Here is a 14,989-nt window from a genome sequence, read left to right as displayed (position 1 = left end):
AGCAGAATTTAAATATCCATGGCATAGGCAGATACACTTGAGAGAATTCCATTATCTATCTACTTCTTCAACTCGAGGCCACCACAAATATCTTACTTGATACTCGTTTTCGTCGAGTCAACCAAACAAGATGGGTGAATTGGATCTGACAGCAGCATTCATCGGCTGTGGTGAGTCACACATCTGGACATTTTAACTATCCAATGTATGCAAACAGACTGATTTTTCCAAGGAAACATGGGAGGCGCCGTTTTGGATGGTTTACTTGAATCGATTTTCCCAGACGATGTTCCAGACGCACCCGCCTCACAACCGAAACCGAGGATATCCAAGTTCATCGCATACACACAGAGCGCACGCTCAGCCCAAAAACTCCAGCAAAAATACAACGACAGACATGCATCTCGTGTACGCGTTTTGCATTCTCAAATCGTGGAGGCCATACGAGAAGCAGACGTGGTAGTGCTGGGCTTCAAGCCATACATGGCGCGAGACGTACTCGGGGTTCCGGAAGTCCAGAGAGCACTAAAAGGCAAGCTGGTAATCAGCATGCTGGCGGGTCTTAGTTCTACTGAGATCCAGAGACTCTGCTTATCCGCCGACGAGGAGCCTGAAACAAGCGCAGGAGGACCGATTGCCACCAAAGCCGTACCCAACATTGCCGCACGATGCCGGCAATCCATGACGATTCTGGAACTACCGGAGTCGGCTTCCATACCGCAACGGGAAGCCGAACTCACAGAATGGATATTCGGGCAGGTCGGCAGCGTCAAGTGGCTTGCAGAAGGGCTGGTCAACGCCGGGTCCATGTTGATGACGGCGTGCCTGGCGGCTTTGTCAATTCCTCTCGAGGGCTTGTTGGACGGATCTGTTGCTGAGGGTCTTCGAAGAGCAGATGCTATGGAGATTGCTGTCCAGGGGGTTAACGGGTTGGGTGCCATGCTGGATCTTGGAATGCATCCTGCTGTCGTGCGGGAGAGCATCTCGTCGCCCCGGGGCTGCACCATCCAATCCCTGCTGACGGTCGAAAAAGCGGCCACGAGGGCAGTGTTTGCGCAGGCATTGATAGATGGGACGCGTCATCTGCAACCGAAGGATACGGAGAGAAAGGGCTAAGTGCAACTAGCAATCACGGATCTCTGTTGTTCTCAGTGTAAGAGAGCAGATAAACAGTTAGTAGCTTCGTAACATCTATCGCTTGCCACATCTAGAGGAGTATTTGAACACACAGTATATTCACATAGGACTCTCCACAGATTATCGAATGAATCAGATCGCACCACAGAAATCATTCTTCTCATCCAAGAGATCCGCAAGTGCACCATCCAACAACCCCCAGTTTACTCATCATCCCCCTCCTCATCCCCCTCCGCCACCTTCGGAATCCCGTGCCCATACTTGCCGTACTCCGGAATCCAAAAGTACCCCTCTGCACTCTCCCGCAGCACCAGCACCGCCTTCTCACCCACAGCCTTACGCAGCGCCTCCTGCGTCCCCTCATCAAGCGGCGTATTCACAATCCCCGGCCTATGCTCATAATCCTCATAGGGAAACACCCACCTATCATCATCATACCTCGATCTCGCCGCGACCCCCAACAACTCCATCCTCTCCAGCCTCCCCCACTCACTCTCCACTATCGCCGGCACCAGGTACTCCACGAACCGCGCATCCATCGGCCGCACCCGTGGCGGCGGCGGCCGCGCGCTCGGCGGAATGCGCGACGACCTAGACCCCATGAAGGGCCGCGAGGGCGCGATGGCCCAGCCGTCGGCAGCGAGGTCGTTTGTCGGCCCCTGCTCGAAGCGGAAGCAGCGCAGCGTTCCAGCGACGGAGCGGAGCAGATCTGCCATCTCGGCGTAGCGGGCGTCTTCGGTGGCGGCGGCGGCGGACGGCCAGTGACGGTCGGTGTGCATCCTATAGTAGGAGCGGCTGTGGTCGATGTCGGAGCTTTGGCTGGCGGTGGTGATTTGGAGGGTGCGGAGGTGCGTCCAGCGGCCGATGAAGGGCGTGAGGTGGGTGCGCATGGGCCCGGCGATGGGCGCGTTTTGCAGGTCGGGGTGGTGCTGGGACGCGAGCATGCGGGCCTTCGCGGAGCGGGGGATGTCCTGGGGGATGTCGTCGAGTTCGGCGAATTCTTGGAGGTTGGAGAGGTTCAGGTGTTCAAGGAGGTGGGGGTTGCCAGTGTCCAGGATCGAGTTTACCACGCAGCGGGAGGTGATTCCGGATAGCAGAATCGAACTCGCGAGAGGGAAGATGTGAGGGGGTGGGGCATTGGCTTCTCGGAACAAGATGTTTCTTGGTCTTTCAGCGCTTTGCTTGCCTCAAGAGGCGGGGCCTGACTTGCCTGGAGAAGAACAGTTCGACGCACCGGACCTTGGTGAAGAGGGAAAAGGTTCTCCAAAGGGTACCTGGTTTGCAGTTAGCGGGGTTATACATAGGGGGGGAACAAGCGGTTTTTGAAATACTGTTGCATTCGAAGAATTGGAGCTCATGTTTGATCGATTTGTGCTCTTCCAGAGTAATTTCATTGTTCGCCAGTCGTTGGGTTGCCAGATCCAGCTCCTTTTCACGAACCTCATCTGAGGTTCTAATCGTTGTCCATCGCAGTTTCTTTACATGCACACTGCGCTGCGGGTTTTGTCGTAGACTTCTGATGAGAGATAGCTGCCTGAGATAGGTCAAAGTATTCGATTCTTTTGCCAGGTCTGCAGGCATCAATTCGTGGTATCGGTACCCGGTTTGGTCCACGTCATATCCAGGCGAGTATAAGTCAATACTGGAGTAGAGATACTCTATCTTCAGTGTTGTAAGTAATTTTGAATGCGAAGACTCGAGAGATGGACGGTATTACGCAAGCTGCACGCACGTGGCGGGCAGTTAGGCATAGTCTGACCAAGTCATCTTGTTCACAGAGTTCGAACACTCCGATGCGAAGTTCTTCGGGCAATTTCTGGAAAAATGACATGCTCAGCGGTTGTGGAGGTGATTCGGCGTAACGGACGTGCGGTTGGGCTTTAAAATGGCGGTGCACAGGCAGCAGCCAAGATGCGGCGCAGCGTACTATCCCAAAATAGAAGGAGTGCGTGATTCTAGAGGGAGCTGAGTCAGTGCACTTGCGAGAAAGGAAATTTGAGTACTTCACAACGGAAGACAGGTTCAAGGTCAATTAAGTATGTGTGGAATATTGATATCTGGACCTAATTAGTACTGTTCCTTAAACACGCCCTACGAACACGTGCACCTTTGTTTACCTATATTAAACCAGCGTCAAAAAGTCAACTCAGAATACCAAGCCAGATTCTCCATCTCTTGGAAGTTTACTCCATGAAATAAGTTCTCCTAACCCCCTCAATTACCATTTCCAGCTGCCTATACCGCTCTCCGCAATGCACCTCATCCGGATCAAGCCTACCGCCCTCCTTTCTTATCGCATCTACCTCCGTCACAAACTCCTCCAGCAGCTCGAGCAAGCGCACGCGTCTTGATTCCGCCTCCTCGCGCGTCGCGCCCGCAGGCGTGCGCAGCTGCGAGCGGATCTGCGAGATGCACAGCGGCAGCGACACTTCCAGTTCGTTCTCACGGTTGACGGCTTCGATGTACGTGGCTCTCTGTAGCAAATGTCAGAGTCATCTAGCCGAAACCCTCTTTATCCTCTTCCAAACCACGTAGCTGAAAGCAAAGAACAACCACAGCGCACCCATGCGCCATTCCGGCCGCAGCAAACCCCCAGACCAAACCAAAACAGAAACGGAAAAAGAAAAAAAAAACTCACATTCTCGCGCACAGCCGCCCAATACATCGCCCTCATCTCCCCCGACGGCTCCGGATGCGGCTGCTGCACCATGTGCTTGCGCATGACCAGCCGCGCGACATCGGCGTCCATGCGCGTGCGCTCCAGCTGCTCCAGGCGCTCGCGCTGGCCGACCAGCAGCGCATGGGCGTGCTCGAAGGTCTTGCGCTGCTTCTCGAGGCGCTCGGTCGTCTTGGACGGTCCCGGCGGCGGTGGGCGTGCCATTGCTGCTGCTGCTGCTGTTGGGCGGGTCCCGGTTTTGATGCTCAGCATGCGCTTTATCGGGTTGGTAGTGGTTACGGGGGGTTGGACGAGGGGTGGCGATGGGGTGCGGAGGAAGGGGGTTTCGGGTGCGGTGTTGATGGTGTCAGTGGTGGTTGTTGTTGCGGAGATGGCAGGGGTTGCGGTGTAGGGATCATTGGCGCCGGTGGTGGTGGTGATGCTTTCTTTGCTCTGTCGGGTCGGGGCGTTGCTGATGGGGGTGCTGGGTCGGACTTGGGCAACGCTGTTGGGTCGGCTTTGGGCAGAGGTGCTGGGGCGGTATTGGGCGGAGGTGCTCGATCTGGGTGGGGAACCGGTTGGTTCTGTAGATGCGGGTCTGATGTCTGTACGCGAGTTAGAGGAGTAGACTGGATGAAGGACGAGAAGAGGAGTGAAATGAGGGGTGGCGAACGGTCTTTCTTAATGAGGTTGCCAATCAAGTTGCGGAGTCTCATGGCAGAGGACTGTGGTGCTCTGGATGTATATAGCGGCCGATGCAGGTTTCCTCGCGGTTATGGCAGTTGGCTTTGGTTACCCTCGAACTGGTGGAAGTTCGATACAGCAACGAAGCACAATGGTCGGAGGACTCATGCTGTCATTGTTGAGTAACACGTATTTGTGGCTCGTTGAAGTCAAGATGTCGTGGTACGCTAAGCCCGGAAAAAAATGCTCTTGTGGCCTTGAGCGAGGTCTTGGTCCCTTGGGAACCCTCGGACTCTAGTCACAAGACCTTGACATAAGACCTTCGCTTATTATAACGACAGAGGTAGCAGCTGTTGGAATCGTTCGTCTCTTTTTGCAGCAATTCACACTTCGAATTCTCCAGACTGAAGCGCTCAATAAGACAGAGGCCGAAGCTATATTATGTATCAGTCACAACGAGCCTTGTGCAAAATCCCATTTTCCCTCCTGTGCGCCATAAGTAGTCTGCTTGTAGGTATGCCCACCAAGAGGGAGGATTTGAGCCAAATCCCGTGGACCCTAAGCAAGAATATGCCCCGAACGCCTTACCAACCCAGAAATATACCGTTTCGCCAGTAGAGCAAATGACCTTCAGACTCGACTGCGTGCAGGCGCCGAAAGAATGCCGCTCATTCATCGGTCTTCAGCAGGCTCATGACATCGGCAATCTCCTTCAGAACCTGCGAAGCCAGGGGCGGCGGCTTTTGTCCTGGCTTCATCGACTTCTGCACAGAATTGCAGTACCTCTCGTAGTCGTCGCGCAGCTGGAAGATGGTGTCGGACTCGTTGCCAATCTCTTGCATGATGGACATGATCTCGAGCCGGGTTTGTGTCTGTTCGAAGGGATGTGTTAGCGACATGGCGCGAAGTCAAAATGAGGGGCTGAGTCGCAAGCGTAACAGAAGAAGGGTAACTCACGCGCTCCATCATGGCTTTGTGCACGCGCTCAATGTCATCGTCGGTCGGAGTGTCGCCGCGGCTCTTGACGTCTTTGAGGTTCTGCTGCGCGGCATCGTAGGAGGCGGAAGTGCGCTGTTTGTCGGCTTCGAGAGCTCTGACGCGGTCGATCTTGGTGCGCACATCGAAGATGACGTCGTACATGGGATGCGAGGGTGCTTGCATGGTGGCCATGGTGGTGGTGGTGAGGTGTGGTTGAACGAGAGGTTGGATGCGAGAAGGTCGGCGCAGTGGAAAGGAGGAAAAAGGAGAGTGTGGGTCAGCGGCGAAAGGAAGGCAGTCAGTGCAGTTGTTTAGGGAGCATCCGACAGCTGGCAGTGTTTGTTTTGCGGCTTCCGTTGCGGAGGCAATCACGTCGGGAAGGTAGTGAGTTTCAGAGGCGCCGGGTGACGTCACGGCGTAGGGATTGCTGCATGCACGCCCGGCGCCCTCATAGGGATTCCCATGGTACTGAACCCGAGAGCTGACGGTTGTGCAACGTGTTGTGAGCCATCTGAGCGTCAGGTAAGCAGGTGGGGCTTCCGTACTTCTCCCGCTCTCTCCGATGTTTGCGCGCGAGACCGCTTCCCGACACTCCGGTCGAGCTAAATACTATTTCTTGCCCTTTTCGGAAAGTCCATCCACGCCGCAACATCACCGCATCTCACCTCGCCCATCCTCCTCACTTCCGTGCAAAAATAGAATATGTACGCGGCGAGGTGGAGAAATCTTATGAGAGGTGTGCGCCTGATGTGGATTGGTCGGGCGGGTGAACACTTCCAACTTAATAATGAGTGTCTGTCCAGTCAGAGTGACTACTACGCGCGAGTGATGACTCTCAGGTGGTTATATCGCTGCGGTGAAGGCAATTCATGGTGGTAGCATTTCTAAGGTGACCATGAGGATGCATCGGCAAACGTATAAAAAAGGACCCAGCGGGGGCTCCCTCAACTTAATGACTGCCGTGCTGGCAACAAAGCGCGCTCGTGTCGTATCGGTAACGGTACGGCAAGGGACACTTTGGGGAGTGTAGACCGACCCTGTTCGAACCTCGTGTGCGGCTGGGCCGGAGCATTCCTGCTGGGAAAGTTCACCGGTGGGACTCTTCAGTGGCATACACTGGAGAAGGATTTAAGTAGGATGTCCGGCGTTCCTGTCATTGTTGGTAACAGCGGCTGCCGCTCACCGGCTGCCGCTGCTCTGTCCCCTTGGCTCAACTGGGTATCCGAAACAGGGCTGCTTGTGAACTGTGTAGCGACCCCAGAAATTCTGGGGCCCGAGCCAGGCAAAGCCTGGATACAACACTCGGATTATTTCTTTTATTCCCCTACCCTCCTCTTCTTCTTCTCTCCTCCCCTTTCTCTTTTTTTTAGACTCTCTCTACGTCTTTCTAGTAGAATCTTTTAGATTATAGTTTACTATAATAAAATCTAGTATTTCTTATTAAAATTCTTCATAATATTTCTTTCTTTTTTTTTATCTCTAGATAATATTTTACTATATAGTTATATAGCGTGTCTAACCGCAACCGTACTATTTAATAATATATATAAATTCATAGTAATTATAGTAGTAGCTCTAGAGAAACCGAGTAGATAGATAAGCTATTAGTCTAGTAGTAAAATAAGCTAGATAAGCTGTTTACTAAATACTAGCTATACGTCTTTATATAGTAGATAGTATAGCTCGATAGTATACGATAGTATTTGTAGTAAAGCTATTCTTAAGAGTCGCCGTTTCGCAACGAGTACTATATTTTTAGTTAGATAATATATAGAAAACTTCTCTTTATATTTAATTAAGTCTCCGTCCGCATGATTTAAGACTTTCCGGTGCCAGTTGCATTGTACAGCGTCAATATGTTACTTTCTACGAGAGTCCCGTCGTCTGAGGAGTTAGAATTCGATGGAGAAGGAGACAACCATGGGCGGCTATGGGACATGGCGTCGCTTCTGTTTGAGTTCCAAGATTCGCGTGTCGGTCGACGCACCGCGAGACATATCATCATGCCTGGCTGGAGATTGACCGCGGATAACCTGCCTAACAACGGCAGAAGCCGACGAGGGGATGAATGGTAACGGTGAGGATTTGCCCAAGGGATTCCGTGCTTCCCTCCGCCGTCTGGAGCTGGAGTCCATCAGTGTCGTTTTGCAATGAAAGAGTATGTTTTGGTGGACTTGCGGGATCTGAGCTGATACCTTTGTGTTAAGAGAGCACGGCGCACGGACACTCAGCCTACAGCCACCTTTCACCACAACCAAGAAGTGAGTGAAGGCCAGTTTTGGCCTAGGCCTAAGGGCACGTGCCGTATTTCTGCCGAACAGCTTGCGGTGCCTTCCTACTTCCTATATTTAAGTCGACATGCCTTCACTCTTCCTCTTCGTCGAGCCACTCTACTCCGAACCCACCGACATGGCTGTCACCATGGGCTCGCCGTCCTCACCCGCTCCTGGCTCCTCGCTTGACCAGCCAAACTCTGCGGCGCACCCTCAGAGCGGACTCGCCGCGACCATGTCACCGACACCAAAACACCATCGCACTTCGAGCAGTGACAGTGTTCTGCATGATTCGAAGAGAGTCAAGCCGAATGCTGAACCCGACACCGATCAAGAGGAGCCGTCCGCCAACGAACAGCTATTGGCTGAAGTGACCGAGGCAAAGACAATGACTGTGCGCTTTCCCAGTACTATCGCGGACCCGGAGGCATTCGTGAAGACGTTCAAGAGCTTGCCGGGTGAGTTGAGGAACCGCATCTACGACTTTGTCATCGAAGGCATGCTCCCGTCAAAAGAAATGGACCTTTCTTGTACACTTCACAACAGTCAGTACCCACCGCTCGGCCCCGGCGCCATGGCCAACATCTGCCGCAACTACAAGTCTCAGATTCGGAGGAAGTGGAGAGTCCGCTTGCTGGAACGCTTTCATCGCTGCTGTCTCCTCTCAATTTCGCATCGTGTCAGGAACGAGTTTTTGGGCCGCTTGTGGAAGTTTGTTGGCCTCCTCTTCTGCAGCTGCAAGACGCGTCGCTCGGACGGTCTTCAGGTCACCTGGAAACAGACTACCAAGCTGGGACATGTGTTCACTCACTCGTACTTGCACAACATAGTGTACAATGTGCACTACAGGGGCCTCAGGCATTCCGGTCTGGATAGACTCAAGGAGTTCTGTGAGATGCTCGTCAAGATAGCCTTCAAGGGCAACCTCGTTGTGACAGGGTGGCGGTTCGATGTGGATTTCGCTGCCCGGACCATTGAGCTGTTCGGCACCAGTTGGTATGAGGGCCTTGTGATCGAGGCCTACGATCAGTCCACTGTTTCTGGAGAGTTCGATGCAGCGCTCCGCACTTGTAAGTTTCTCTCATCTGCCACATCCTTATATGTCCGGATACTGATCAACCTTCTCCAGACCAGCAAAAGTGCAATACATACGGCCGGAAGCGCATCCGTAAGCTCGCTAAGCAAGGTGGACTCATCACGCCGGGCGATGCGGACCAGGTTCGCTTGTTGAAGAAGATTGACTTCCGGGCGAAGGCTTTCAATGGCAAACAGTATGTATCTATTCGTTTCCCTTGCTCCCACGACTATTCGCTGACAAAAACAGCTACGATTCTATCTCATACGCCGATCTCTGGAACACCGAGGATGAGGAGAACGAGATGGCCATCGAGAACCCGTGGGACCTGTGGGACGACCTTGAGGATGGTCATACCGTCGGCGATGGCGGCATCCTCGACGATGGTGGTACCCTCAACAATGGTGGTGGTACCTTTGACAACGATGGCGGTACCCATGATAATGGTGGTACCCACGATGATGGCGGTACCCACGATGATGGCGGTATCCACGATGATGGCCCCGATGGCTGTCATGGCCCCGATGGTCTTAACGAGGACGGAGATGAGTGAACGGTGCTATTATGGTAGACTACTGTGGTCACCGCAACGTCTTCTTTTCGTGTCTCGGCCGCTTGAAAACGTGAGCTGTGGGCAAGACTGTACAGCTCCATCTGATTTCATTGTTGGGGCTACATGGTGCTGAGCGTATATTGGGGACACTTTCATCATTTATTAGGTAGTTCTGAGCCTCTACCTTATATTGGCTATTGTCATGGTAGCCCGACAAAGCACATAGCTCAAGCATCTTCATCTAATTTGTGCTTTTTGAGTGACTTTTTCTTCATGAGTTGAGATACTGGGTATTAACGCTAGACAATGAAAAAAGAGAGGAGTACCACACCATTACCAAAGCCTGAAACCGCTTTGACATCCAGCCTAAAGGCCTATTAAACTTATGACTGCCTCTTCTCAACATCAGGGTCTTCGCGGTCATCTCTCGTCCGTGCTTCCGAGTCCACGGTCTTCTCCTCATCCTTCTCCACTCCCTTCTGTTTCTGCTGCTTCTCCTTCATCGCCGATGCCTCCTCATCCTTCACCTTCTTCACGCTCTTCCATTCGAGTAAGCTTGACCCAAATATGCTAAAACACGTCATCGCCAAGGCCACGGTGAAGGCCTTCATGAGAGCACCGTTGTAAGCCGCCAAGACGGACCCCAACGCATCCTCACTCAGCACATTGCGCAAGTCGGTAGCGCCGGTGCCGACGATCTGCATCGGGCTGACGTTGGAGGCCAGCTTGCGGACGCCGTTGACGAGCTCGTTGGTGAAGACGTTCTGGCAGACGGAGACGAAGACGGCGCCGCCGAGCTGCTGGGCGAAGAACAGGACGGTGACGCCGACGGGCACGTCGGCGCGCGGCAGCACGCACTGGATGGCGATGTTGGCCTGCTGCATGCCCAGCCCCAGCCCGAAGCCGAACAGCACCTGGTAGCCGATCCACTCGCCACGGCCCGAGTCGGTCTCGAAGGTCGTCAGCATGCCCGCGCCGACGGCCGACACGACCGAGCACGCGATCAGGAAGGGCGTGTAGTAGCCGATGCGCGAGACCAGGATGCCCGTGATGATGCTGGCCACGACGAGCGAGAGGATCAGCGGGAGCAGCATCAGGCCGGAGGACATGGCGTCGACGCCCTTGATGGCTTGGAACCAGATCGGCAGGTAGTAGACGAAACCCATCATGGCCGCCGCATTGCAGAACATGAACCAGGTGGCGCCTGCGACGGTGCGTTGCTTGATGATGCGTGGCGCAACGGTGGCTGTGTTGTTGCGGTTGATGGCCTGCACGACGACGAAAGCGGCGAGCAGGAGAATTGCGAGGATGAGGAGGACAATGATGCGTGCGTTTGCCCAGTTGTAGGTGGAGCCACCCCATTGCAGCGCGAGGAGCAGGCAGACCATACCCGGCACGAAGAAGAATTGGCCTAGCGGGTCGAGTTGCATGAGCTTGTCCTTGCCGCTCATGGTGGCGTTCGTTGGCGGATCGCTTTGCTTGATGACGAAGAAGACGACGACGGCCACGACCGCGCCAACGGGAAGGTTGATGTAGAAACACCATCGCCACGTCACGTGGTCTGTGAATGCTCCTCCGAGAAGCGGTCCGACGACACTGGCGATTCCGAAAAGAGCTCCGCCGAGACCTTGGATCATAGGACGTTTCTGGAGCGGAACGAGGGGTATGGTCAAGAGAACACCACCAGTAAACACGCCTCCCGAACCAAGACCGGCGATAGCCCGTCCGACGATGAAGACGGTGGAGCTGGGAGCTGCACCACAGATGGCCGATCCGGCCTCGAAGAGGAAAAGCGAGGTCAAGTAAACAGCCTTCTGGTTGTAGAAGGTATAGATGCGTCCCACTATCAGCTGGGTCGTGCAGCCAGTAAGCATGTAAGCGGAACCGTACCAGCCGACATCTCCCAGTGAATGGAATTCATCGGTGATGATGGGAATTGCGGTTGCTAGAATTGTCCTGTCCTGTTGGCGCGAATCGGTCAGCAAATGTCGTCAAGAAAGCATTAGTGTACCAAGGGATGAACCTGACTTACCAGAGCGACGAGGAATAGACCCATGTATATGGTGATGAGGATGGGAACGACAACGGCGGCAGGTGGGAACACGACATCAGGTTCTTTTTGGCCTTCAACATCCTTGGAGGCTTGCTGGACATCAGACTTCTCCTGCTGGCGCTGCTGCTCCATCTCGCCAGCTGTTTGAGAGGGGTGAGTTGAGGTGTCTGAGGCTTTCTCGCTCATGATGTGCTGAGGTGTCTTTGTTTGAGGAGGGAGGTGGTTGAGTAACACAAAGCAGTGGCCAAGTAAGGGCGGAGGTCGAGCTTAATAGCACTGGCGACGTCAGAGGAAAGAGTAGGTAAGGCATGTTTCTTCATTTGTTGCTGCCTTGGCGTCGCTGACGGGGGTGCGCGTCTAGCTGAACCCGATCCAATGACTTCGAGACCTCCGCGGCTGCGTGCAGCAGCGCCATGGCTGTCACAGGTAATTTAGAGGCGTGACGCGCGGGCCGCTTGTTAAGCATTTTCTAGCGGTGGACGGTGCGAGCTTGGCTCCTTCGCAGGGAGGCGGGCTAGCGGTTCCGCGTGAAATAAGAATGGGCGGCTGAGGGGACCCGAAAACCTCGGGCAATGTCTCGCCGACTCGCCGAAGCCGCAGCGGGCAGGAACGGGCGGGGCCCCCGACGGGGCTTCGGGCCCACCACAGCCTCAAGACTACCACTCGTCCGCTCTACTCCTCCTCCTCCTGCACAGATTGGCCCGCGAGCCCGCCTGTGACCTCCGTCTCCGTCTCAGTCTCCGTTTCCAGCCATTTGGCTTATCATGGATCCAGCAGCAACCACGCCCGTGTCCCCGAGGCTGTCTGCCGACAGCGGCGCCGCTCCGAAGGCTCCGTTGCAGCCTACACCTCCAGCACCGCTAGACCAGTCGCCCGCGCCCGTGAGGCCCGCAGAGCCCCAGGTTCCTACACCCGGCTCTTCCGACTCTGGCCAGCCCCTTAAACCTAATGCATGTATCAGCTGCCAGCGCCGCAAGGTTAAGTGCGACCGCCTAGAGCCTTGCTCCTCGTGCAAGCGCTACCGCGCTCACTGCGAGTTTCGCGACCCTGCCCCGCGCCGGAAGAGAAAACTCAGTGATGAGGACCTTCACGCGAAGCTGGACCGCTATGAATCCATTCTCAACAGCTTCGGCGCGCGAGTTGATGCAAGGCCCGAAGCTGCGTCTGCCGAGAGGTCCGCGTCTGCCGTGCTGCCGCCGCCGGCCTCGGCCTTCACTCCTCTAAACGCCACTCGCCCGTCCTCATTGCACAATACTCCCTCCACCTCATCCCATGAGGCCCTTCCGGCCCGGACCGCGCCTGCTGCCCCTCCCGCTCCCGAGGAAAACGGCCGCCTCATTTTTGAGAAAGGCAGTTCCAGGTATCTAGAGAACAGTCTCTGGAAGGGTATATCCGACGAATTCCAGAGACCAGGGGACATGTTGCGCCTTCATGCTCCCTCTGGCAACCAGACCGCAAATTTACCCGCCGAAGCTCCCTCGCTCGTCGCCAGTGAGCTCTTGCTTGGACTCGTGCGGAATCCTTCTGGAAGCATGCGCAACCTTCATCCCCAACCGCCGCATATTTTTCTTCTGTGGCAGGCTTTTCTCGACAATGTCAATCCGCTGGTGAAACTTCTGCATGCGCCTACCGTTCAGCGTCAAATACTCAAGGCAGCAACCAACTTGGATGCCATTGATCCAGGGACTGAAGCTCTGATGTTTGCAATTTATACCTTCGCCATCGTTTCATTGAGCCCGGAGGAGTGCCAGTCGACTTTTGGTGAAAGTAAGAACGAGTTGCTCGCCAAGTTCCACCACGGCACAAAGTTGGCCTTGCACCGTGCCGAGTTCCTGCGGTCATCGCAGCTCATTGTCTTGCAGGCTTATATTCTGTATCTGGTAAGTAACTACCTGTGGCCTTGCACTCCATATGGAAGCCAATCGGCTAGGTCCGGGAAGAGTGGTGGTATTGGTACTGACTTTCATTGCAGCTAGCTATGCGCCCCTACTACGACATCCAAACGCTTTGGTCCCTGTCGGCGGTGGCTGTTCGCATGGGCCAAAGGATCGGACTCCATCAGGACGGAAGCAAGATGGGCCTTCCGCTCTTCGACATCGAGATCCGCCGTCGGGTTTGGTGGCAACTCATGCCCCTCGATATGCGCACTGCAGAGCTTGCAGGCGGTACCACTTCTCTGACGTCCAAGATTTGGGATGTCGAGCTTCCACTGAATTGCAACGACAGCGATCTAGACCCAGATATGAAACAGCTTCCTGTCGAGCATAATGGTCCGACCGAGATGTTTTTTTGCAACATGCGCTACAACTTCGGAAGGTTCATGAAAAAGGCCAGCGCTGGTCAATACTTCGACATCAGGACTTACCCCGAGGACTCGTCAAGCATTACCAGCTATCAAGTCGCACTGGCGGAGAAAGACAAGAAGCTTGACGAGCTCGAGCAATTCCTGGACGAAAATTTCCTTAGGCACTGCGACCCCTCAGTACCGCTGCACTACCTCTCGGCCATCGTCGCGCGCTGCGCCCTCTGCGTGATGCGCTTGATCGCACACCACCCACGTCGCTACTCAGATAAAGGCATGAGCCTGCCCAAGTCGGAGAAAGACTTCCTCTTCCGCACGACGCTCAAGATCGTTGAGCTAGATAACCTCGTGCACGGCGACCCCAGTCTGCAGCGCTTCATGTGGCACATGGACGCCTTCTTCCAGTGGGAAGGCTTCATCTACCTAGTGTCGGAGCTGCGCGTGCGCACGTCGCCGGTGGACCCGGACGTGGAGAAGGGCTGGTTCCACGTCAACAAGGTGCTCGAGAACCATCCGGATATCCTTGACATCCACCGCAACCCCCTGCACCTCGCCGTCGCCAGCCTCGCCTCCAAGGCCTGGGATGCCTACGTCGCCGATGCCGTGCGCCAGAATAGGCCGCCGCCCGAGCTGCAGGACCTCAGGGCGCTCGAGGTGCTCGTGTCCAAGGCGCGCGAGTTGCGCTCGTGCTCGCCGCCGGGGTCGCTGCCGCATGCGCATCAGCAGCAGCAACAACAGCAATCGTCGGGAGACAAGAAGGCAGCGGCAGGCGAGCGCGCGTCAGAGGCGCAGAATGGCGCTGCAGGAGCGCAGAGCCAGGGGACGCCGGATGGATGGATGCCGAATGGACTAGACGCGAGTCCGATGGATTGGGACCTGTGGGATGACATGCTTGCCGAGTTTGGTTTGGGAATGGAGGCTTTCGGTGGGTATGGCGTCACGAACAAGTGAGACGGGGCGCCGAGATGTCTGTAGATGATCTTGTCGAGTGAAGGTACATGATGCGGATAGAGGAGGGAATTGGAAGTGCCTTGATCTGAGGCAAGCGATGGAACTTCTCGTTTCTGACGAAACCAAGGGTTTTGCTACACGGAAGATTCTCTGTAGATGTTCCACGGACGAAATTTACGATGTAATGGTTAGTATATACGGAACCGACCTCCCGTTGTATAGTCAAGTATTGAGAGAAAAGGGAGCTCTTATCTGATGCTTTTGCGCGCGAACCAACGATGCTTTTACTTCCCTGTCAACTCCTCAACTGTCCATAGTGATGATACC

General features: G+C 54.8%; 6 protein-coding genes across 6 annotated transcripts; 3 read left to right on the top strand and 3 right to left on the bottom strand.

Moving 5' to 3' along the window:
* Nucleotides 1-130: 130 nt before the first annotated feature.
* Nucleotides 131-1,116, top strand: LTHEOB_5032 (Pyrroline-5-carboxylate reductase; the record flags this gene model as incomplete). The annotated part of the gene is made up of 2 exons (XM_035514133.1): nucleotides 131-170; nucleotides 233-1,116. 2 exons carry the CDS (start codon nucleotides 131-133, stop codon nucleotides 1,114-1,116), a joined length of 924 nt encoding a protein of 307 aa, XP_035374474.1.
* A 224-nt stretch (nucleotides 1,117-1,340) lies between these two features.
* On the bottom strand, nucleotides 1,341-4,509 carry LTHEOB_5031 (uncharacterized protein; the record flags this gene model as incomplete). Its single annotated transcript, XM_035514132.1, has 6 exons — nucleotides 1,341-2,298; nucleotides 2,372-2,411; nucleotides 2,469-2,582; nucleotides 3,416-3,611; nucleotides 3,776-4,355; nucleotides 4,424-4,509. 6 exons carry the CDS (start codon nucleotides 4,507-4,509, stop codon nucleotides 1,341-1,343), a joined length of 1,974 nt encoding a protein of 657 aa, XP_035374473.1.
* Nucleotides 4,510-5,145: 636 nt separating this feature from the next.
* LTHEOB_5030 (uncharacterized protein) lies at nucleotides 5,146-5,647 on the bottom strand (the record flags this gene model as incomplete). The annotated part of the gene is made up of 2 exons (XM_035514131.1): nucleotides 5,146-5,349; nucleotides 5,435-5,647. The coding sequence occupies 2 exons, from the start codon at nucleotides 5,645-5,647 to the stop codon at nucleotides 5,146-5,148; spliced, it is 417 nt and encodes a 138-aa protein (XP_035374472.1).
* Nucleotides 5,648-7,864: 2,217 nt separating this feature from the next.
* LTHEOB_5029 (uncharacterized protein) lies at nucleotides 7,865-9,356 on the top strand (the record flags this gene model as incomplete). The annotated part of the gene is made up of 3 exons (XM_035514129.1): nucleotides 7,865-8,798; nucleotides 8,858-8,999; nucleotides 9,053-9,356. 3 exons carry the CDS (start codon nucleotides 7,865-7,867, stop codon nucleotides 9,354-9,356), a joined length of 1,380 nt encoding a protein of 459 aa, XP_035374471.1.
* Nucleotides 9,357-9,739: 383 nt separating this feature from the next.
* On the bottom strand, nucleotides 9,740-11,595 carry LTHEOB_5028 (MFS multidrug transporter; the record flags this gene model as incomplete). Its single annotated transcript, XM_035514128.1, has 2 exons — nucleotides 9,740-11,317; nucleotides 11,389-11,595. 2 exons carry the CDS (start codon nucleotides 11,593-11,595, stop codon nucleotides 9,740-9,742), a joined length of 1,785 nt encoding a protein of 594 aa, XP_035374470.1.
* Nucleotides 11,596-12,173: 578 nt separating this feature from the next.
* On the top strand, nucleotides 12,174-14,662 carry LTHEOB_5027 (Fungal specific transcription factor; the record flags this gene model as incomplete). Its single annotated transcript, XM_035514127.1, has 2 exons — nucleotides 12,174-13,289; nucleotides 13,382-14,662. 2 exons carry the CDS (start codon nucleotides 12,174-12,176, stop codon nucleotides 14,660-14,662), a joined length of 2,397 nt encoding a protein of 798 aa, XP_035374469.1.
* Between the last annotated feature and the right edge of the window lie 327 nt (nucleotides 14,663-14,989).

Source organism: Lasiodiplodia theobromae (assembly GCF_012971845.1).
Source record: "Lasiodiplodia theobromae strain AM2As chromosome Unknown scaffold_13, whole genome shotgun sequence".
NCBI lineage: Eukaryota > Fungi > Ascomycota > Dothideomycetes > Botryosphaeriales > Botryosphaeriaceae > Lasiodiplodia > Lasiodiplodia theobromae.
This window is presented reverse-complemented; position numbering and strand designations above follow the sequence as displayed.